Below are 20,829 nucleotides of genomic sequence, written 5' to 3'. Positions count from 1 at the left end.
ATCGGACACTGGACAAGATACTGCCGAGAGAACGATGAGCGACGCAGAGCTCAATGCGCTCGACGAGGACGTGCTCGTACGCCGAGTGCTGGGCGACGACCATGGCGACGACCTGACCACCTACAAGGTACTGCACATTGGCTAGAGCTAGCATCGACGACCGGCGATGCGTAGTCGCCCCAGACGAAGCAGACGCTACTGCATCTTGCTGCCGGCCGCGGGTACGAGCGCCTCACGCGAGCTCTCTTGGCCAAGCACGTGGAGCTCAACGACCAGGTAAGTTCCTTGCACTCTTTTGCATGGCGCGATGGCTGCCACGGCAGGACGATGGCGGCAAGACAGCGCTCGTCGTCGCAGTTCTTTCGGCCAACATGGCGATCTTCCGCCTTCTGGTCGACGCCAACGCCGACGTCCACATCACCGTACGACCTGTGCATCCGCCTTCATCGATCTTTCTTGATGAGTAGACGGCCGAGGGGTATTCTGCCTTTTACATTGCGGCCCGAACGCAGCAAGCTGCTATGGCGCAGGTGCTGCTGCCACAGCTCCACGACGACGGCGCCCGCGTACGCTCTACATTCTCTCAAGGCTCCTTTACCTTTTCATAACGAGCATCGTGTAGGAGCTACTCGCAGCCCTTCATGACGCATCGCCCGACGACGCCGTGCGTTGCCTCTTGGACGCAGGCGTATCGCCAGCGCTGAGCGTACGTGACCCCGAGTGGCCTCGGACGCGACGTCTCCTCGTAGCAGCCCGACGCGTCGCAAGCGCCGATATTCCATTCGGTGCTGGACCGCCCAGGCCTCTTGCGCGTCTTCGTCGAGCACGACCCTGCCATTGTCCACCTCAAGGTCGAATGCTGCACCACCAGTAGCTCACGCCAGTCGACAGGACCGGTACGGTCGTACGGCGCTGGCGTGTACCGCTTCGTCGGGCAACCTCGACGCGTGTCGCCTCCTGCTCCAGTTTGGCGCGAGTCTCGACGCCAAGGTGCTTGTATATTCTTGCAACACGGCCGCTCGAGCGAGTGCGTAGGACCACCGCGGTCGCTCGGTCGTGCACCTTGCCGCGTGCCACGAGCAAGAAAGTGTGCTGCGGCTCTTTGCCGCCGAGACCCCCGCCCTCTTGGTCCAAATCAAGGTGTGCCACCCAGCGTCCGACGGTGCTAGACCAGTCACTGCATAGGACGACGAGCACCGAACGCCGCTGCACGTGCTGGCCGAGCGCGGGAGTCTCCGCGGCTGCAAGCTCGCTGTCAAGTACCACGCCAAGCTCGATGCGACGGTACGACGGCCTACGAGTTCTAGTATGCAGCAGCACGTGGGGCACAGGCGACGTATATTAGGACATGGACGGCGCGACGCCCTTGCACGTTGCAGCGAGCCTGGGCCACGCCGACCTGTGCCGCTTCTTTGCAAAGACGCGCGCGGCAGCTCTCGACTGCAACGATGCGCTCGTCTATCGACACGCATCAGCGCCGTGGCTGGCTGTCACGACACGTCGCCTCGCTGCGATTTATGGAGAGCTCTTGTACACTGAAGCTGTGGCGTTGGAGAGGCACCTGAGTCGACGTATTCTGTGTAGTGACCTCGGGGTGCCAGCGACGCTGGCCACGTACGGCAGTCTCCGGCTGCGCGACTTTGAGATGAACACGCTCCTGCACATGGCGGCGCAGCACGTGAGCGACGTGCACGCCGACTACCTCTTGAACGCCCTGCAAGCGACCGGAAAGATCCCGATCCACGTGCTTGTACTCGGCAGTCGCTCGTAGAAGGCACCTTGACGTTGTATCTTTGGTAGAATTGCTACGGCAAGACACCACTGGAGATGGCGCAGCGCACCTGCAGTATCAACGTCTTGCGCGCGATTTGCTCCAAGGACATGGCGTCAGTGCGAACGCTCGACAGCGCGACCGCACTCGACGAGGACGAGTGGACAAGCTGTGCTCCCGCCAAGCTGCGGCTGCTCGTGAGCGAGATCATGGAAGGCTACAGTTATCTCGGGGATCCCGCGACGCTTCTTGTCTGCAACGAATCCGGTGACACAATCTTGCATGCGTTCCTTGATGCGATGCAAGCCATGACGCCGCGACCGACGGACGCACACCAAGAAGAGATGCTTTTGGGACCCAACTGGCTCGCCAGTCCCCACAGCGACGGTGTCACGCAGCTGCTCGACAAGCCGGTACGTTTTCTCGATTGGAGCGTGTGGTTGTATTTGTGTTGACGTAGAATTGGGCAGGGCTTGCACCCTTGCACAAGGCCGCGGCCATCGGCGCCCTGGGCGCTTGCCGCGCGCTTGTACATCGCGGTGCGGATGCTGCGAAAGCAACAGGTACTGTCGACGACCGCCTCAAGCACCCGAGTACGCTCTGCACCGATGGCTGGCATGCCATCAACTTTGCCGCGCCGCTGCCGTCCGACGCCGTGCTCGAGTATTTTCTCGCAACGCCGCGCTCGCTCCCGACGACAAAAGCGGTTCTGGCGCAGCTCAAGAGCACGGTGACAGCGCAGCACCCGTCGCTTCTTCCGACGCTCCTCGAGCGCCTCGACGAGGCGAGCAAGACGACACCGACCGTTCTCGAAGCCATCGCCCGCTGCGATGCGGTACTCGTCGGCGGACGATAGAATCTCACTGATACCTTGATATCTTGATAGTTTTACCATCCCGAGGGCCTCGCGGCCGACGACGCGAGTGCGCTGCTCGTCTTTCAGACGGTATTGGAAGCCGACCGCTGCGGTGCCGAGGCGCTTGAGCGCGTAGTGTGCGCGGAGTGCATCGTGCGCTCGACCGGCGACACGCTCCTGCACATTTTTGCCGGCGATACGTCCCGCGACCGAACGCAGGAGCTCACGTACCTTCTCACGACCGCCAAGATGAACGTCGACACGCCGGTACGCTCGTCTCACTTCTACTCACTGCGACGTGTGTGGGGTAGAACAAACGCGGCCAAACCGCGCTGCATGTTGCGTGCGACCGTCAACTGTCCGGCATTTGTGCTTTTTTGCTCTCGCGCGGCGCCGACGTGCGGCGCAGCTGCCGCAGTGCGCCCCACTGGATGGGCAGCTCGTCGCTCACTGAGCAAGGGTCCGACTCGCGGCTACTGCGGCCGACACTCGACGACGTCAGCGACGTTTCCATGATGACGGACGAGGCGTGGCAGACACCACTGCACATTTGCCTCGGCCAAACGCTGCGTCGGCTGAGTCCGAGGCACATCCAAGCCAACAATGCCATCGTCGAGCTACTCTTGCAGCACCCAGCGTCCCTTGCGGAGCCATCGGCTACCGTGAGTGCATCGTCCGCGTCCTGCGCTTGGAATCGCGCAGCGTTTGACCGGATCGCGACGGACTTTGGCTTTGCGCTCCCCGCGTACCTCGACCATTTCGTGCAGACCAAGCACTGGCACGGCACGACAACGTACCGTTTCCAGTGTGTGCGCGACGTGTGCCGCCACCTCGATCGCATCATGGCCACGACGGGCGAGACAAGTCGCGTGCTCTTGCACCCGACCGTCCGCAACGCCCTTCGCGCCAAGTGGCACGTACGTCCTTTCGTCCGTCTCGTCTGTAGGTTGGCGCACATGCTTGTGTAGCTCTTTGGTCGACGCATGTACCGCAAGGAGCTCTGTTTGTCGGCGCTGCTCCTCGTCAGCTTTACGTTCTCCAACTACACGCTCGTGGCCGACGACGCGCCATCATCGACGCCGGCACGCAGCGTCGCCTCGTGGCTGCCGCTCACTACGGTGGACGACGTTGTTGTCTTGTGCTTCAAAGGACTCACGTGGCTGCTTGCGCTCTACCATCTTGCGTACGTTGAGATGTGGCAAGAAATGCGGCTGCACGCATCGGCGTACTGGACGTCGCTGTGGAACTACATCAACATTGCGTCGTACACGCTGCTGCTGCTGTCGATCCCGATGGATGCACTGCATATGCCTGCGTCCGTGAAAGAGTCGTGTCTCAGCGTCGCGAGCATCCTCCTCTTGTTTGGGCTGCTGCAAGGGCTTCTCGTGTTCTCCTACTTCTCCGTGCTGCTCTTTACTTTTTCGCGTATGCTCAAAGTCGCGCTCAAGTTTTGCCTTCTGTACGCGATCCTCCTCGTGGGCTTTGCAGCAGCGTTCTACCTCGTGTTTCACGGCGCGACCGGCCACACGAGCCTCCGTGAGACGCTCGTGACGGTCTTCTTCCTCATGTTTGGCGAGCTCAACTTCCACGACGTCTACGGCGCGACGACCAACAGCGTCCGGTACACCGCCGGCCTTCTCGTGCTGATCACGTACCTCCTTTGCGTCAACATTGTCGGCCTCAACATGCTTGTTGCGATGATGACGGCTGAATACGACAGCATCAAGAGCCAAGCCGAGGTGCTTGCGGTGAAGGAGCTAGCCAACACGCTGCACCGGTACGAGGCGTGGCTCGGGCCCGCGTCCATCGAGCGACTCTATGCGTCGGCGGCGCTGCGGTCGTTTGATTCGTACAGCGAAGCCGCCAAGACCGTTGCTCGACCGCCAACTGTGGACGGCACGAGCGAGCTCCAGACCGAGCTGCAGCAACTCTCGGGGCGACTGCACGATCTGAGCCAGGACGTGCGCGGTAGCGTCGCCAAGGTCCTTCGCCTCGAGGAAGTGTTGCACGAGCACGTGACGGCGCAACGTGAGGTGCTCGCGTCGATCTTGCAGCGTCTCGAGCGCCCCAGTACACCATGACACTTGGTGGTATCAAAAGAGGAATTAGATAAGAAGGTTTAGTCGTCGCGCTGGAGCGTAAAGCCCTTCCCGAGCTCAATGTACTCGAGCTCCTTGCGCACGTGGTGGCCCGTGAGCATCGGCGGGTACTTGTCCAACGCGTCTGGCGTCGCAAAGCGGCCAATGGGCTGGAGCACGTCGTCCGAGTTGATGTGCGAGAAGAGCGTCGACGAGACGCGCCAGAGGCTCTTGCCAAGTGCCTTGCGCGCCGCAATGTCCTCGAGCGTCTGCTCGGTGACGACGACCTCGTGGAAGCCCGCGACAAGGTACCCGCCCGTGAGGTACTCGATCTGCTTGCCGGCCTGCACGAGGAGGCAGCCGTCCGGCACGCGCACGAGCGCCTTCTCGCCGTTGCGGAGCCAGATGTAGAGGCCGCGGAAGCGCGACTTGCCGTGGATCGTGAGCAGGTTGAGATCGTAGTGGTAGCCTGCAAGCACGTCGTTGAGGTTGCCGTACTTGGCAAAGTTGCTGCCCGTTGGCGCCAGCAAGTGGGGGCCGTGCTGCATGCGCTTTTGGAAAGCATCCTTCTCGAGGCCGAGGCCGATGGCCGCCATCTCGACGAGCTCGTGGACGGCCGCGAGCATCTTCTCGCCCCACATGTCCATCGTGGCTTCCCACTCGGGGAACGCCGTCGGCACGACCGGCTCGGCGTTGAGCTCCGTAAACTGTGTCGTCTAGAGAAGAGATAGATGAGATGGTGGCGGTCGTGGAGGGAGGCGCGTACCGGCGGGCGGGGGCCGGTGCGCCAGAAGAAGCGGCTCTTCTTGTCGAGTTCGGGCGGGCACAACGTCACGGGCTGGTGCTCCTTGGCGAGGGCTTCGGCGCGCGAGCAGTGGTTGCGCGCGCGCTCCTGGTGCTCGGGCGTGACGCCAACCTGGTAGCTCAGCTCCGGGCGCGCGTCTTGCGTAAAGTCCGTCTGCTCGAAATAGCGCTCCATCATGTCGACAAACGTGTTGTTGTTGGCTTCGGTCGCGCGCTACAAGACACTCTAGTTAGTCGCAAGCTTTGGCAGCGACAAGTCTACCGGGTCGCGGACGACAAGAACGCCGTACTTGTGCAAGCAGTCAGCAACGACGTTGCACTGGTCGACGCCGTTGGCGCGGTCGGCCATGTACTTGGCGAGGTCAATGACCGGGAGGTCGGCAATCTGCACCATTCTGGACTCGGAGTTGAAACTGGAAATGACGCTCGCGAGATGACCTTTTCCAAGGCTTCCAGGGATCGCCACCGGCTGGCGACGATGGGCTCGATTTTTATTATGCACGGTATACGCAAGGTTTGTATACTGAATTGAATATTTGTATTAAAAGAGGCTGTTGCCGGCACCGGCAACCGGATAACTTTGAAGCGCGGCTTCAAGAGCAGAGTGGGACGTTGTTGCCCTAATTGCCACCTGGTGCGTCCGAGCTGGTGGTGCGGCAGAGACACGGTGTCGACCCAAAGACGAAGGCGAAGGCGAGGCTCCGCACTTGAAGTAGCCGACTCGCCATTGTTCACTCGCACTGGCGCCAGAGAGTGTGGGGTGCCAGCGCAGCCGTTTGATCTACTACACAAGAGACGGGCGGCTTGCCTTCGTATGACGTGGCGGCTCCAGGAACCGCGAACGTGAGTGTGGCGTTTGCGGGTGGTTGCAAGAGGTGGTGGTTGGCGAGCGAGACTGAGGTGTCTGAGCAAAGTGCGTGCAATCGCGAGCGGTGCATGATCATTGCGGGTCATCCAGTAGACACGCTTCGTTCGCATCCCCCGTGGTCTTGCAGTACTTGTGCTGCACAAGTCTCGGTACGTCGCGCTCGTCTCGGCTTCTCTCGCTGCATCCGCAAAGAAGAGAAGAAGGAGACGACCTCGTTGAACTCGTGCGAGACGTTAGACGCTAGCGCTCTCTACTGCACCGAAGCCAATGCGGTGCCGAACGTGATCTTTTCGTGCTGCCCGCTGCCCGCCGAGTAAAAGTGCGTCTCCTCCACATACCAGATTGACTCAATCGCGACGGTTTGCGCCGCGAGCTCGGCCGTGAGCTGCTGGCAGCGTGCGGCGGCCGCCGCCAAGCACGCCGGCGACACCGTGTCGGTGAGCACGCGCGACAGCGTCGAGTGGATGATGTGGTTCGGATGGCGCAGCGCAGACCCGAACGTCGCCTTGGCGCGGCTCCTGCGACAAACATCAATGTTGCATCATCGTCCGTCGAAGTGATGCGGCATACCGTAGGTGCTGGACAGCGTTGGTCGGGTCGTCAAACAGCAGCAGAACGGTGCCCGAGGCCGCGAGGATCACGCTGTGAATCGTCAACTCGAAGGCCGGCGTGCTCGAGATGAGCGCCTTGAGTGTCTGCACCTCTGCAGCGCATGGTCTTGCCCAATGCATACTGTAGCGTCTACCTACCTTCGGCGCGGAGGGCCGGCGAGAAGGGCAAGCACGCGTCCGGGTGCGACGTGTGGAAGAGCGTCACGTGCATGGAGGCTTCCGTGTTGACATACGTCTTTGTCGCAGCTTCGGAGTCAAAGATGGCCGCGATCTCTTCACCAATGCGCCGGCTGAGCGCTGCTGCCGCCTACTTGCATCATGGCACCTTACTGCTTGGTACTGCATGCAACGTTGTACCGGCGGCAGTGGCGAGCAGATCAAGCGGACGACATCATTCTCACCCAAGAGCGGGTACGGCATCGGCGTCGGCGCCATTACGGTCGGCGGCAGTGCAAAGTTGGCGCTAGGGCAGCCAATATAAGGCACGCAAGCTAGCAGTGAGGTGCACGCACGCCACAGAAGCGATCTTGCGGCCGTCAAAGGCGGTGACAGGCGCCGACATCTCGGCATACACGTCGGCGCGCGCCGTGGCGTAGACGGTCATGCTGGCGGGTTTCGGCGCAAGTTACAAAATGAATTCGGCAGAGGATTTTTCAACGTGTGTGACCGTGCACGGGTCGCGCGCCTTGCGCCAGATGGAGCTGTACGTGCTTGGTCTCGTCTTCGCATTGCTCTCAGCGTTTCCTCTACGTGCCGTTTGCGGCGCTGGTTTTCTGAAAAAATATATGAAAAATACTGGAGGAACCGGGGGTCGAACCCGGGGCCTTCCGCATGCAAAGCGGACGCGCTACCACTGCGCTATACCCCCATATGGTGATACAGTCACTTTTTGACGTACAAGTGAATTTACCGTAATTTGCAGAGGCGACTGGACAGCTTTGCGAGTTGCAGCGTGGACATTGTGGTATCGTATGTACAATATTGTCTATTATGAGCAATACTATGAGACTAGAGAGAGACGCATTAGGGGCGACGGCGTCGAGGGTCAGAAAGGCTTGCGGGTGGGTCGGGACATAAAAATATCGCATTCCGATACAAAGACCAAGGTGCAATAAAAAGATCAATTGTATGCGATATATTGACTGGGAAACGGTTTGCGATTGGAAAACAGCAGCATGCGCTGGTACTGCGTCTCGCCGTCCTTGCCGCGGGGCGCGCAGCTGCGCGTGCGAGCGGCGCCGAGCGCGTCCGCGGACGAAACCTCGGCGCTGCGCCTGAGCATCTCGGACGTCATCGCGGTCACGTCGGCCCCGACGCCCGGCCGCCCATGGCTCCGCATCCTCTGGCAGCAGCAGGAAGGCCATGTGATGGCCACGACCCCCGATGACATGCCACTGCTCGTGCCATGGGAGACGACGGCGCTCGAGCACATTGTGTTCGCCTACCCCGAGACGCCGCTGCGCCACGCCAAGACGGACGAGCATTTGCTGCTCGAGACCGACGCCTACCTCGGCGTGATTGCGACGAGCGAGGATGCGACGCTCCTCGTCATGTACCAAGGCGACCAGTTCTACGTCCGCGCAAGCGATACAGTTGCGATGGCCGAGCGCATTGCCGACGGTATGCGCTTCCTCATGAACCCGACGCTGCCCGAGAACGCGACGATCGTCGTCCGGCAGTGGCCCGACCGCGAGAGCGACCAAGTCGACGTCATTACGCAGCACCAAGAAGTCGCGGGCGAGATTCGGTCCGGCGACTGGATCAAGCTCCACGAGCAAGCGTGGGTCATGTGGAAGCTCTCGCACCACAACAACCTGCAGCTTTTGCAACCCGCCCACATAGTTCTGCAACAGACGCTCGTGCTGCATGAGAACGACGACATAGACACGGCAAGCGACGCGCCACCTGCGATGAGCGAACCGGCACCAGCAGCAGACGAACGCCAGTCAATCGACGCCGACGAACGACCTCCGCAGCCAGAGCTCGCAAAGCACGAGTCGTGGGACGATCGGCCCATTCGACCGGCCGGGCCCGAAAAGATGGCGTCGCTCATTGCAAAGTCCGCGGCGCCGGTTGCCGCATCTCCCGTCTCGTACGATGACCGCCCGATTCGAGCGCCATCGACGAGTCCTCCGTCGATCGTTGACGAACAGCTCGACCCAGCACCTATGCACAACGAGCCGACAATCATGGATGATGCACCGGCGTCATCACCCACTGCCGTCGCCGCGTGGGACGACCGACCGATCCGCAGCGCACCTGCCAACGACGCTGCAGAAATGGTTGTCGAGACGGCACAGGCGTGGGACGAACGGCCTCTTCAACCCGCTTCTACCTCGTGGGAGGACCGACCGATCAAGCCAGCGCCAAATGCCTTCTTGGACGAGCGGCCCATTCAACGAGCGATGGAATCCTGGGACGACCGTCCGATCAAACCTGCGTCGGTGGTCGAGAAGGAACTCGAGGAGCAGCCCGAAACGACGTCCAGCCACTCGGCGACGCCCAACCAAAGCCCGACACAGGCTGGCTGGTCGTTGTCGATGGACCCGCCGCAAGAAGCTATGGCATCCGAAAGCCCAAGGGTCGATGCGGCGCGGGCAACGAGTAGCCCACCGATTAGCGGTACGCACCGCGTCTTGCGTTGTAGCGTCTTCAGTTGCAGAACGTAGGCTTGCTCGACGTCGACAAGATCGTGTCGCGCGAGACGCGCTCGAGCAGTGCGTGCAGCGACTGGGAGCCGCTCGTATTGCGTCGCCGGTGCTCGTTTGAAGAAGACGCGCCGATTGTCACCAACCAAGTGCCTGACTTTGCGGCCGCGCACGCCGAGGACGACGACGACTCGTCGTTGCCCAAGTACGCATCCCGCTTGGACGAGATGCTGGCCGAGCTCAGCGACGTGAGCATGATGTGGCTGCTCCAGCTCGACCTGCTCGAAGAGCTCTTCCATTACTTGGAGCTCCACGGGCTCAGCGTCCCGGACATGAAGCGCACAATGGAGATGCTCGAGATCAAGGCCAGCCATGCGCTGCACGCCAAGGTCCTTCCGTCCTTTCTACGACTCATGCCGTTTGTCAAGAGCTTCATGGCGTCAGCGGGCGACCTCCTCGCTCCGCACATGGAGCACTTGCTGCCGCCCTTCTTTGCGCTCTTCCAAGTACGTTGTTGTCGTCGTCGTCTGGATACCTATTCGCGATGCGTAGGAGCGATCCAAGGGCGCGGTTGCAACGCTCGAGACGCATCTACACGACTGGTTCGACATTCTCGACATCATCTTGGTGCTCAACAGCCTCGAGACGGCCATCGTCGATTTGCACATGACGGAGCTGGGGACTGCGCGCCTTGTCACGTGGTTTGCGAGCGCGATGCCACGCACCAAAGGCGTCCCAAGGGCCAGCCCGCGCCTCTGCGACGCCCTCGTACAGCTTACGAGCCATCGCGCGACCAAGGTTCGCGACGCGTCGACGCAGATCTTGACCAACATCCTCGGCCATTACGACGGCGCGTCGATCCCGTCCTGGCTCGCAAGCGGCGCCCCCGAGACGCTGGCAGATATCGTTGCCGACAAGTTTCCGTCGGTTCCCATCGTGGCGTCGCCACCAAAGCCGGTGGTCGTCAACGACGACGAAGCGATGCTTGCGCCCCCCAAGCCTCGAAGCTCGCTGCTAAAAGGCAAGGGTCTCGAGCGCAAGGCCAATTTGGAGAAAAGCGGCGTGCTCAAGCCATGGCAGCGCACAAAGCCGGACGCGGACCAGCGACAAGCGGACGCACCGCCTCCAGTTGACAGCGCCGCGCCGCCGCCGACGGTCGTTGCGTCGTCGGTGATTGAGGCAGCTAGCGTCGATGGGACGGACGGGGCGACGAGCAAAGCGACACCGATGGCGACCAAGCCATGGGTGCGAAAAGCGGTCGGCCAGGACACGCCTGCAACCAGCAGCGGCTCTGGTGCCGTGGTCACAGCAGAGAATGATGACGCGAGCGTGAACGCATCGACGGCCAAGCCGTGGTTGCGCAAGAAAGCGGCGCTGTCGCGCGACGTCAATGGCGATGATGATATCGTAGTCGCGGCACCGCCCAAGTCGTGGCAACGGCGGGTCGCAACGATGAAGGACGAGCCGACGCCGGTGGTGGATGCGTTCCCAGTGGACGACGCGTCAGCTTCTGATGACATTGAGCTGCAACCAACGCTTGCAGACGCAGAGACACTGACACCTGTGACGGACGAGAAACCTCTGATCGACACGGTCCCCGAGACGCCGACGATCGAGACGCCGACGATCGAGACAGAGACCACCGAGACGGAAGAAGCACCAGCTGACGAGAGCGTGGACGTCAACATCTTGGACGTCAGCGCCGAAGACCTCGTGATCTTTGACGATGACCAGCCCGCCATCGAAGAAGCCAACCCAGTGCTCGGCGACGTCATGCCTTTGGACGCAGCTGGGTTTCGCGAAGAAGAGTCCGCGGATGAAGACGTCGGTGCCAAGCAAAGCTGGTTCTTTGTCGATGAACAGGCCGACGAGGACGCAGACGACGATAGCGACGGGCCTCCGCGACGTCCTGCGGTGCTCGGTGACAGTGACAGCGAAGGCAGCATCCACGCCTTGTCATGGGAGGCGTCTCCACGCGTGACGGTGCCCGTGCTTGGTAACACGGTCTACGACATCCTCGGCAGCCACCCGCTCGAGTACTTTTCCCTCGAGCCGCCCTCCGATACGGCCGTGCTCTCCCACCACATTGTCGACGCCCAAGTGTACGATACACCCGACGAGAGACCGGCCGACGAAGACATCATCGACGCGATGGCTCCAGCGGCGACCGAGGGCGCGACGACTGAGCTGGTCCCAGCGGCCGTGGAGGTTCCCGTCGAGAACGATGAAGTAGCCACGGACGACGTATCGCTGCCTTCGATCGACCTCACGACCGATGACGATGCTGTCGTCGATGCCTTTGAGATCGAAGCCAACGCGCCTTTCGACGATGTCAAGGAGGACGAAGCCATCACGATTTACGAAGACAGCCGCGTGGAAACACCGCGCAGTGAGCCGGTCGACGACCTCGATGAGATGTGGCCGACGATGGACCACGAGGAGGACGCGCCCGGCAAGGATGCGGCGGAAACATTCCAGCTCGAAGTGCATGACGACGTTGCGACGAGCGAGGACGAGGCGTCGTCACGCCACAGGTCGATCCTCGATGCCTGTGATTATCGTGTTCTTATCGCATGTCGTAGTTTCTTCCGCGGGCGCTTTGCCAGTGATTTTGACGAAATGTTCCCGGAAGACGACGAGTACCTCGAGCGCGTCGACGACGGCTGGAGGTACGAAGTGCATGGTTTGAAGTACAGTTGACAGACACTGTGTGGTGCTAGTCGCGTGCACAGCCGCCGTAACAGCGATGTGTCGAGTGGCGGCGTCGAGTGGCCCAAGCACGACGCTCCTTTGCCGCGGGCCTCGATCGTCGAAGAAGGCAACGAAGAAGGCGACGACGAGACCGAGCCGTTTGAGCCCGAGGCGATCGACCGCGCCGGGTTCTTTGATGGTTTCGAGACGGAGTTCCCGACGTCGTTGGACGCCCACGACGCCATGGAAGCGCTCTACGTGCCGCTTGGCTGGTGGATCCAAGACTGTCATGACCTCCTCGCATCCTCCGAGTACGCACGTCGCGTCATTTGTTCTTGGTCCAATCGTTGGGCGTAGGTACGACTCGCAGGCGTCGCTGGCCGAGTTTGACAGCGCATTTTGCATGCTGGATGTATCGTTTGCGCACCTCGAAGGCGACGACGACGCCTTCTTCTGGGACGACCCGATTGGCGATGACATTGTCGTGTCACCCTCCGACTGGGCTGCCGTCGTCGCGTACCAGCTCAACTGGCAGCGCGCGAAAACCGCGCTCCTCGATGACTTTGCGACCGCGATCGAGATGGTTTTGCTGCGCGACCGGCAGCGCAAGGACGACGAGGCGGCGTGGGCTGCAGCCAACGACGCGCCGACCGAGCAGCGCTCCAAGTCGATGACGGTGCGCCGGTCGTCGGTGTACGGGTCGCTCCCCAAACGACGGTCCGAGACCACCCTGCAAAAACCCACGTCGTTGGCGCCGACGCCGTCGGCACTGCACATGCCGCCGCGCATTCGCACGTCCATATCGACGACCAACCGCACGCCGTCCGAGACATCGTCGACGACGTCATCGCGCCCCGAGTCGCCCGTCTCGTCGCGGTCGGGCTCCCCGAAAGCGCTCAAGAAGAAACCCGAGTCGCCGCGCCCGTCGTTGACGATGCCACGGACACGCGCGTCGTCAAGTGCTGTGCCCAATGGCGTGCGCAAGCCCATGACGGCTTCGGCGCTCGCACCGCCAACGCGCTCGCTGTTGCAGCCGCCGACGACACCAACCCGGTCGCGAAGCGTGAGTGCGGCACCGCAGATCGCTGCGACACCGCGCTTATCGACGACGGGACTGCGGCCGCCCGGCAAATCATTGACGTCGTCGCTCCGAGCCCCCGCGAGTCGCATGAGCCTCCCCAAGCCCGTGACCAAACTGTGAATGAACGTAGCTACTCCCTCTTTTTCTATCGCACAGCCGAGTGGGTGAGCTCCCATGTGTCGCATTGGCCTCTGATGGAAATGGCTGCTGCAAAGCCCACCAGCAAGCACGACAACTTGCAGGTCTGAGCGCACGCTTGTCGTCAACCCCACGCCGTCAACGTATTTCCTTCACCATGAGACTCGGTCGTCGAGAGGGTTGTGGTTGTCGAAATGGCTCACTCAAGACCTGCAACTGTCGGCTCTTCTTCGGAATGGTTGGCAGAGTTCTCGCTGACGAGACGTGTAGCCAAGCTTGAGCTGTAGGGTTGCTCATCTGCGCTTTGATGGGTGACAAAAGGGCAAGGTCGAGTATCACAATGGAAGGTTCGATCGAACATTCGATGACCGCCATGGCCGATCGATGCAGCACTGTCAAGTTCGACTCCCAAGCTGCCATGGCTGGTTCGACTGCACAACAAGACCAAGCTCTTGACCCAGATGACTCTGGCCGAAGCCCGCCGCCAAGAACGCGCAGGCTGTATCGCACCGTCGCTTCTCTTCCTTCTCTCGCTGGGCGCTCGTCCTCGACGTTGCCAGCCGGAAGAACGATACGAATCTCGAGGTATATAGATAATACAGGTGGTTAAAAGTAGAGCGCGCCGGTGCCATCCAGGAGCCATGGCACCGTGATCATCTCTTCGCGGTTGAGGTGGTCGATGAGGCCGTGGTAAAATTCGGCGAGCGCGGCAAAGTCGCCAGTCATGACGCGCTTCTCGAGGACGACGAGGTTGCGATGGTCGGCTTCGAGCTGCCGGATCTCGGGGATGAACTCCTCGTGGCCTTCCTTGAGGCGCGGGAACCACGCGTGGTCCTCGATGCTGTGGTGGTGGTGCAAACTGTTGTTGAGGTGGCGGAACTTGGTCTTATCAACCTCGCGCTTGGCTTCGCACGCACGCATGAGACGCTCAAAGCCCGACCGGTAGTACGGGTGGATGTCCTGCACGAGGTGCGCGGCCATGCCGCCCCAGCGCGGGTGCTGCTTCCACGTCACCACGATCTCCTTGTGCACTTGAGCGGTCACTGCGCGCCGCTCGGCCACGTTCTCGATCGCCCGGAACGCTTCGTAGCGCTCGAGCACCGGCATCGCGATGAGCTCCTCGATCGAGTACGTCGACGACATGGGCACTTGGAGGCGAATTCGCAACTGCGTGTCATCGGGACGTGACAAAAAAAAGTGCACCGAAGGGCAACCCCATACAAACGCCCAGTCAAATCGGTCCAGCCGGCGACGTGGCACGGCCAACGACCGACGATCGCAAGTCCGACGACGTCCGCGAGCATCGCATGCGGAAGCTCGCCAGCGCCGACGTCCATTAAGCCCAGTAGTACGAAGCCGGCTTGGCGCGTGGACGCTAGGATGCGTGGTCCAGCGTCGCCGTGTTTATGTGCTTGCCGTGTGAGTGCGCTTGTGTTTTGTCCCAGCAGACATGGGTACGCGGACGCATGCTATGTCGACGAGCGCTGGCTCGACCGTCGCTTCTACTGCACGCCAGAGGCCAGTGCAATCTCGACATGGCCGGACAGGCGATACGACCTACGCCACTGTACCCACGCGCAGCGTCCCAACTTCGACGCTGGCATGACCAGGCTCGCAGGCCATGCTATTCGCTGAGCATGGCAGCGCGGCCATGCCAGGCCAATCGTGTGTCAAGTTCGGTCCGCCGATCGAACCTTTCGAAGAAATATGAAGCGCAAGCGAGCCGAGCGCTGGCTCCACCACGTCATCGTCAATCTTGTTGCGCCATGGCCATAGCTCCTCTTGCGCCGCGTGGCCATGCCAGCGCGGACCGCGCTCGCGTCGGAGCGGTCGCGCGTCCTTGCAAGATCTGGCGGGCCGTTCCATGCCAGCCGGGTACAAAAAGACAGTGGTTCGATATCCGGCCGTTCGAAAAACAGGCCATTTCGGCGCAGCCACAAACCAAGATTTCGACATGCGCGGAGCGATCGTCTACGTGGCGCTGGCGCTGCTCATGGCGTCGATCAGCGCCGTCCAGTTCGACGTCAAGCGGCGCGCGGAGAAGTGCCTCAGCGACGAGGTGGCCGCGGGCTCGCTCGTCGTCGTGCACTACAACATCCTCGGCAACGTCAAGGGCCGGACCGGCGTCTCGCTCTTGATCAAGGACCCGATGGGCAAGTACCTCAAGGAAGACTCGGACATTGACTTGACGAGCGAGGACATTCACAAGTACTCGTTCAACGCCGAGGCCGCGGGCACGTACTCGACGTGCTTCTTCAACTCGAACGACTTTGTGACACGCGTCTCGCTCGATTTCAAGCACGGCGTCGAGGCAAAAGACTACTCGGACATTGCCAAGCGCGAGCATTTGATGCCGGTCGAGAAGGAGCTGCGCAAGATGGAAGACACGGTCGACGAGATCCACCGCGAGATGCTCTACATGCGCGAGCGCGAGGCCGCGATGCGCAACACGAACGAGTCGACCAACTCGCGCGTGCTCTGGTTTAGCTCCTTCTCCATCTTTGTGCTCCTCGCCATGGGCCTCTGGCAGGTCATGTACCTCAAGAAGTTTTTCAAGTCCAAGAAGCTCATCTAGATAAGACAATCACGAATGTAGCGTCATATGACCACGTCCTCTTGCATCGCGATGGCCATCAGACGCATGCAACTCCTTCCTGGAGGATCGACTCTCGTCTCGATCGGCGAGAAACCGCCTTTCCCACTGCAGTCGTATAAAAAGCAAAGCGCATGCTACCACCAACGTACACGAGCGCAGAGCTCGGAGCGCTCTTCCACCGCGTGGCCAAGCACGTCGAGGATCTCAACCGACGCGACGCTGTCATCGTCCGCGTCTCTGTGCCATCAGACGCGCAGATCGCCTCTTGGATTGCCCAGACCGAGTCGTTCCAGCCCGGAAAGCACCCAATCTCGGTGGTGGGGCCGGGCCCGACGACAGAGGTCGGTCATCGCTTCCGCAACTTCGTCCATATAACTCTTGTACGCGCAGGCACCCGGGTCGCCCACGGAGCGCAGCCCTCAGCGCAGCATTCGGCGGGCCCGGGGTAGCCACTTCACGCTCGTCGCGGGCAAGCAGCGTGCGATCCCTGTCTCGGAGCTGTCCATGTAGGCGATGCCAGTTGATCGTGCTTGTTCGAGTTGACGCATTAGGGTCAAGGCGGTGCTGCGGCACCGCAGCCTCGAGCTGGCGCACGGCAGGCGGCGCAGCGACAAGGAAGGTGACGACAAGCAGAAGCAGGCGCCGCGCCACCGCCGCAAAGCAGTGGTCGCCAGCCATCTAAGCATGACCAAGGCGTCGGCCGTACGCGCTCTTCCGACCGAGTCGATTTGAGCTCGATGCGTAGACGGCCGGAAAGCAAGCTCTCATCTCCGAGCTTATTCACGCCACGTCGTTTACGATGCAAGATATTTTTCAAATGAGTTGTCAGTTCAAGGTACATGACCCAACTCCGTTCGCGGGGCTCAGTGCGAACACGTAGGAGCTCGCGATGGCCAACGGCACGATCACGAGCGACACCTTTAGCACGATCATCGGGTTTGCATAGTCCTTGCGACGCTATATGCACCGGTCGCGTTGTAGGAGCCACTTGGGCAAACTCGTGGCGGGCGTCAACCTCCCGTCCGAGCAAGGCGTCTCGTCACTTGGCGAAACCATTTCGTCGTCAGCATCGCTCATTGGCCGCCTCTACAAGGTCTTTGACAAGGACGGCAATGGCACGATCGATTTTCGAGGTCATTTTTGACTTTGGGTGGGTGGACAATATTGTCGAATTTTGTGTTTGGTAGAGTTTATCATTGGCCTCAACAGCCTCGTCCAAGGCTCGCTCGAGCAAAAGCTCGACACGCTCTTTGCAGTCTACGACAAGGACGGGAGTGGTGCAACCTGCATACTAAGACTGTGCAAACCGCAGGACATCAACTAGGCACGATCTCGGTCTCGGAGCTCGTCTTGATACTGAACGGCGGCCAAGAAAAAATGAGCCAGCTCGTACATCCTCGTGGATGCGACTTGAGTTTGCGACAGAACGACTAGGCCGTGTACATTGACAACTACTTTGCGACCGTCGACACGAACGGCGACAATGTGGTTAGCAACCTGATGCACCTTGTATCTGTCATGGCCTTGACTAGATTACAGAGGACGAGTTTCTGACCGCGGCCAGTGTCGAGCCGCTCGTGCTAGAAGCGCTCACCAAGTCGCTCGCCTTCAACCGCCAAACCGGCTTCCACGTGCGCCAGGTGCACACGTGTCGCTCGTCGATACGATGAGCGACAATGTGCATCGAGGATAGAGCCTGCGTTGCTTTTGTGAGCGCGCCAAGCTCGACTGGGCGGCGATGCTCTCGATGTTGGAAGACGTCAACGACTCGACGCGCCTCGAGCGAGAGGCCAAGCTGCTTCGGCGCCGGTTTAGCTCGGGCGCCTCGGGGTACGTGGCGCCACCCGCCCCGCTGAGCGTCAACCAGTTCGAGCACATGCTGGCATCGTACTTTCACGAGCAGCTTCCGGAAGACGCAGCCCTCTTGCACGAACTCTCGAAAGCGTACGCACCGACCGGTGCGCCCCAACCAGCGAGGACAGGTACCTTCAATCGTACGATGTAGATCCACACGGGAAGCTCAACGCGCGCGAGTTTGTCGGAGACGTCGCGGGGTATCTCTGGTACGATCGCTTTCTTGGCTCTCTCATGGTACATGATTGACCACGCGATAGGTCGCTCCTCTTGGTATAAAAGAATGCGTTCACTGCCTAGTAACACGGCGTAGGACTCGGCCCATGACGAGTGCTGCGCTCGGTTCTACTTTCGGTTTTACGATTATGATACCGACGGGTGCATCACGCGCGAAGAGAAGCAACGTCGTTTGCGCGAGGTGCACCATATTGTCTGTGTATGTACGGACGATCATGGACAATTTTTGCGTAGCTTTGGGGCGATGGGCCAAGACTTGCTCGACACGATGAAGCTGCTCCAGGAGATCGATACCAACGGCGACGGCGAGCTGAGCAAAGAAGAGTACCTCGAAGCGGCCAAGCGCATCCCGCTCCTCATGGCGTCGATTTACATTTGCATCTAAACAGTATTAGGACTATCAACTACTAGTACAACGCGTATCACATTACTGGTTGCCCAAGGGCTAGGGTTTCTCGTTGGTCGCTCGCTGTTCCACGAGGTTCTGTACCCAGCGCACGAGGTTCGACGGACCGTGTTGCTTGGCGAGGCGTACACACTTGCGCAAGGGCAGCTCGCGCCGGTGCTCGCAGAGCCATTTGAAGACGTGCGGGTGCTCTTCAAGGAGCGCGGCCTCGACCGCCTCGATGCTGCAGCCCTCGCTGCGGTGCGCGTGGAGCCACCGAAGCACGTGAAGATTGCCGGCCTCGGCCGCACGGTTCATGGCCTTCTTGTTGGTGCGCTCGCCTTGGGCCGTGAGCCAGGCGATGATGGGCACATGGCCGTACTCGCACGCGAGCGCGAGGGCATTCGTCGTGCATCGCTCGGGCCGATGAGCGTGCCACCACTGCAGGAGGCGAAGATGGCCAGCGCGAACGATCACATCGACAACGTCCGACGAGCAGCCTTCGGACCGGTGCGTGTGGAGCCAGTGTACGACGTCGAGGTGGTTGTGGCGCGCGGCCCAGTCCATTGCATCCGTCGTGCAACCCTCGCTTCGGTGTTCATGGAGCCATTGCACAATGCGCAAATGACCTTGTTCGGCCGCATACGCCATCGCGTCGACCGTACACCCTAAGATAATTTTCTTGGGTGCCCGGCTATCGCTTGGACGAGGAGGTACCTTCGGTGCGGTGGGTGTGCAGCCACACCAGCGCCTCGAGCTGGTCGTTGGTCGCCGCTGTGTCCATGGCGTCTGGCGTGCACGCGGCAGTCGTGTGCGTCTGCAGCCAGTGCAACACGTGCACATGGCCCTTCTCAGCCGCAAACTCGATCGCGTTGGTCGATACGCCTTCTGTGCGATGGGTGTGCAGCCACTCGAGCATTCCAAGGTTGCCGCGCTTGGCCGCGCCGTCCATAGCTGCGGTCGTCGCGCCCACGTCGCGGTGCGTGTGCAGCCACTCGACCACGTCGAAATGTCCATTCTTGGCGGCGAGGTCCATGGCCGCAGTCGTCTCGCCTTCGTCGCGGTGCCGCAGCAGCCACTGCACAATGTGCAAAAACCCATTCTCAGCCGCAAAATCGACCGCGTCCTCCGTGCAGCCTTCGGTCCGATTCGCCTGGAGCCACTGTATAACGTGCAAATGTCCGCAGTTGGCGGCCCAGTTCATGGCGTCCGTCGAGCAGCTTTCGTACCCGTGGGCATGCAGCCACTGGAGCAGCTCGAGGTGCCCACCTTCGGCCGCATAGTCCATCGCATGGCTGCACTCACCAAGCTTGTGTGCATGCAGCCATTGCGCCACGCTCAAGTGGCCACCTTTTGCTGCCGCGTCCATGAGGCAGAGCGGCACGTCGGCGTCGGCAGCGAACGTCGTCGGAAGGCGCTCCAGAATCGACACGTGGCCATGCTCGGCGGCTTCGTGGTATGTCACGGCGGGAAGCAGCATGTCGGGGTACTGCGCGCGCAGAAAGTCTAAGATGTCGAGGCTGCCACTCGCAGCAGCGTTCGAGAAGGCGTCGGCGCTGCAGCCGTCGACGCGGTGCGCATGCAGCCACTCGATGACGTCCATGTGCCCACCGAGGGCAGCGCCGTCGATCGCGGCCGGCGACCCCGTGAGCGTGTGCAGTGGACTTGCATGGAGCCACTGGACGAGCGCGAGGTGGCCATTTGCAGCGGCGACGTCCAGCGCATTCGTATCGCGGAACGCGAGGCGAGGCGCATACTGGACGACGAGAAGGTACCCTCGCTGGACTGCGCGGTCGCCGTCTTCCCAGTCGGCGAGGCGCAGACCTGGTTCATAGCGCAGGACTTCACCAAGGAGCGCCGGGCTCAAGAGGACTTGCGCGGTGACCGGCCCGAGCGTCGGCTTGGCGTGCTTGGCAACGGGCTCGGCCATTTTTCGAGTTCAAGATCTCCGTGCCATTTAACCGGATGATCCGGATATCGTTGGTGCCGAACTTCGAAATTCGAATGTGGTCCAGATCGAATATCGACTTGATACTTTGAAGGACTCATCGAAACATCCACGCCGCAGCTCAGCTCCACCGTGTGGACTTTGCAGGCGACTGGTGCGTACGAGCCTGGTTGCGTGCAGTCCGACAGCGTTTTGAAAGTTATATAAATCGTTTCTAAGCCTTTCAGCTTGACACAACTTGTACAATTTAGGACTTCTCGATA

The 20,829-nt window shown here is 61.0% G+C and overlaps 8 protein-coding genes and 1 non-coding gene across 10 annotated transcripts; 4 read left to right on the top strand and 5 right to left on the bottom strand.

Moving 5' to 3' along the window:
* Window positions 1-34: 34 nt before the first annotated feature.
* Window positions 35-4,708, top strand: SDRG_07352 (hypothetical protein; the record flags this gene model as incomplete). The annotated part of the gene is made up of 16 exons (XM_008613180.1): window positions 35-127; window positions 175-276; window positions 324-422; window positions 468-566; window positions 623-706; window positions 750-851; window positions 892-990; window positions 1,036-1,140; window positions 1,186-1,284; window positions 1,346-1,530; window positions 1,585-1,750; window positions 1,801-2,184; window positions 2,232-2,606; window positions 2,658-2,894; window positions 2,939-3,544; window positions 3,596-4,708. The coding sequence occupies 16 exons, from the start codon at window positions 35-37 to the stop codon at window positions 4,706-4,708; spliced, it is 3,948 nt and encodes a 1,315-aa protein (XP_008611402.1).
* A 3-nt stretch (window positions 4,709-4,711) lies between these two features.
* SDRG_07351 (hypothetical protein) lies at window positions 4,712-5,928 on the bottom strand. The gene is made up of 3 exons (XM_008613179.1): window positions 5,772-5,928; window positions 5,472-5,723; window positions 4,712-5,421 (listed from the first exon to the last, which is right to left on the bottom strand). Exons 1-3 carry the CDS (start codon window positions 5,901-5,903, stop codon window positions 4,747-4,749), a joined length of 1,059 nt encoding a protein of 352 aa, XP_008611401.1. The 5' UTR covers window positions 5,904-5,928; the 3' UTR covers window positions 4,712-4,746.
* A 291-nt stretch (window positions 5,929-6,219) lies between these two features.
* On the bottom strand, window positions 6,220-7,680 carry SDRG_07350 (hypothetical protein). The gene is made up of 5 exons (XM_008613178.1): window positions 7,501-7,680; window positions 7,346-7,451; window positions 7,127-7,295; window positions 6,948-7,080; window positions 6,220-6,895 (listed from the first exon to the last, which is right to left on the bottom strand). Exons 1-5 carry the CDS (start codon window positions 7,590-7,592, stop codon window positions 6,628-6,630), a joined length of 768 nt encoding a protein of 255 aa, XP_008611400.1. The 5' UTR covers window positions 7,593-7,680; the 3' UTR covers window positions 6,220-6,627.
* Window positions 7,681-7,784: 104 nt separating this feature from the next.
* On the bottom strand, window positions 7,785-7,856 carry SDRG_07349. The gene has a single exon. It is a non-coding gene; the product is annotated as a tRNA-Ala (tRNA).
* Window positions 7,857-8,144: 288 nt separating this feature from the next.
* SDRG_07348 (hypothetical protein) lies at window positions 8,145-13,586 on the top strand. Its single transcript, XM_008613177.1, has 6 exons — window positions 8,145-9,610; window positions 9,658-10,142; window positions 10,189-12,170; window positions 12,219-12,305; window positions 12,357-12,638; window positions 12,685-13,586. The coding sequence occupies exons 1-6, from the start codon at window positions 8,164-8,166 to the stop codon at window positions 13,526-13,528; spliced, it is 5,127 nt and encodes a 1,708-aa protein (XP_008611399.1). The 5' UTR covers window positions 8,145-8,163; the 3' UTR covers window positions 13,529-13,586.
* A 519-nt stretch (window positions 13,587-14,105) lies between these two features.
* Window positions 14,106-15,046, bottom strand: SDRG_07347 (hypothetical protein). Its single transcript, XM_008613176.1, has one exon. It carries the CDS (start codon window positions 14,687-14,689, stop codon window positions 14,153-14,155), a length of 537 nt encoding a protein of 178 aa, XP_008611398.1. The 5' UTR covers window positions 14,690-15,046; the 3' UTR covers window positions 14,106-14,152.
* Window positions 15,004-16,160, top strand: SDRG_07346 (hypothetical protein). The gene has a single exon (XM_008613175.1). It carries the CDS (start codon window positions 15,411-15,413, stop codon window positions 16,119-16,121), a length of 711 nt encoding a protein of 236 aa, XP_008611397.1. The 5' UTR covers window positions 15,004-15,410; the 3' UTR covers window positions 16,122-16,160.
* Window positions 16,161-16,261: 101 nt separating this feature from the next.
* On the top strand, window positions 16,262-18,675 carry SDRG_07345 (hypothetical protein). Its single transcript, XM_008613174.1, has 15 exons — window positions 16,262-16,483; window positions 16,533-16,648; window positions 16,694-16,844; window positions 16,888-16,977; window positions 17,023-17,078; window positions 17,124-17,275; window positions 17,330-17,419; window positions 17,467-17,531; window positions 17,577-17,630; window positions 17,675-17,782; window positions 17,836-18,100; window positions 18,148-18,205; window positions 18,257-18,269; window positions 18,310-18,414; window positions 18,468-18,675. The coding sequence occupies exons 1-15, from the start codon at window positions 16,274-16,276 to the stop codon at window positions 18,642-18,644; spliced, it is 1,710 nt and encodes a 569-aa protein (XP_008611396.1). The 5' UTR covers window positions 16,262-16,273; the 3' UTR covers window positions 18,645-18,675.
* On the bottom strand, window positions 18,584-20,548 carry SDRG_07344 (the record flags this gene model as incomplete). 2 transcript variants are annotated; one of them, XM_008613172.1, is made up of 3 exons in its annotated part: window positions 18,584-18,614; window positions 18,665-19,286; window positions 19,336-20,548. In XM_008613172.1, the coding sequence occupies 2 exons, from the start codon at window positions 20,546-20,548 to the stop codon at window positions 18,679-18,681; spliced, it is 1,821 nt and encodes a 606-aa protein (XP_008611394.1). The 2 variants fall into 2 exon arrangements, with proteins under 2 accessions (XP_008611394.1, XP_008611395.1); XM_008613173.1 differs by lacking the exon at window positions 18,584-18,614 and having other exon boundaries at window positions 18,679-19,286.
* Between the last annotated feature and the right edge of the window lie 281 nt (window positions 20,549-20,829).

This window comes from Saprolegnia diclina, assembly GCF_000281045.1.
Source record: "Saprolegnia diclina VS20 unplaced genomic scaffold supercont1.21, whole genome shotgun sequence".
NCBI classification, from domain to species: domain Eukaryota; phylum Oomycota; class Saprolegniomycetes; order Saprolegniales; family Saprolegniaceae; genus Saprolegnia; species Saprolegnia diclina.
The sequence above is the reverse complement of the archived record's forward strand: the minus strand, read 5'-3'. Positions and strand labels throughout refer to the sequence as shown.

Bases quoted from the DNA above. Each gene is read 5' to 3' on its own strand.
- SDRG_07351 (XM_008613179.1), bottom strand. From the start codon at position 5,903: ATGGTGCAGATTGCCGACCTCCCGGTCATTGACCTCGCCAAGTACATG. The intron at 5,724-5,771 runs GTAGACTTGTCG...AGTGTCTTGTAG, and splicing joins TTCTTGTCGTCCGCGACCCG to CGCGCGACCGAAGCCAACAA. The intron at 5,422-5,471 runs GTACGCGCCTCC...TCTCTTCTCTAG, and splicing joins GCACCGGCCCCCGCCCGCCG to ACGACACAGTTTACGGAGCT.
- SDRG_07350 (XM_008613178.1), bottom strand. From the start codon at position 7,592: ATGACCGTCTACGCCACGGCGCGCGCCGACGTGTATGCCGAGATGTCG. The intron at 7,452-7,500 runs GTGCGTGCACCT...TGGCTGCCCTAG, and splicing joins CGCAAGATCGCTTCTGTGGC to CGCCAACTTTGCACTGCCGC. The intron at 7,296-7,345 runs GTACAACGTTGC...TGATGCAAGTAG, and splicing joins TCTGCTCGCCACTGCCGCCG to GCGGCAGCAGCGCTCAGCCG.
- SDRG_07348 (XM_008613177.1), top strand. From the start codon at position 8,164: ATGCGCTGGTACTGCGTCTCGCCGTCCTTGCCGCGGGGCGCGCAGCTG. The intron at 12,306-12,356 runs GTACGAAGTGCA...GTGTGGTGCTAG, and splicing joins CGCGTCGACGACGGCTGGAG to TCGCGTGCACAGCCGCCGTA. The intron at 12,639-12,684 runs GTACGCACGTCG...CGTTGGGCGTAG, and splicing joins GACCTCCTCGCATCCTCCGA to GTACGACTCGCAGGCGTCGC.
- SDRG_07345 (XM_008613174.1), top strand. From the start codon at position 16,274: ATGCTACCACCAACGTACACGAGCGCAGAGCTCGGAGCGCTCTTCCAC. The intron at 16,484-16,532 runs GTCGGTCATCGC...TTGTACGCGCAG, and splicing joins GGCCGGGCCCGACGACAGAG to GCACCCGGGTCGCCCACGGA. The intron at 17,631-17,674 runs GTTAGCAACCTG...GGCCTTGACTAG, and splicing joins ACACGAACGGCGACAATGTG to ATTACAGAGGACGAGTTTCT.
- SDRG_07347 (XM_008613176.1), bottom strand. From the start codon at position 14,689: ATGTCGTCGACGTACTCGATCGAGGAGCTCATCGCGATGCCGGTGCTC.
- SDRG_07346 (XM_008613175.1), top strand. From the start codon at position 15,411: ATGCCAGCCGGGTACAAAAAGACAGTGGTTCGATATCCGGCCGTTCGA.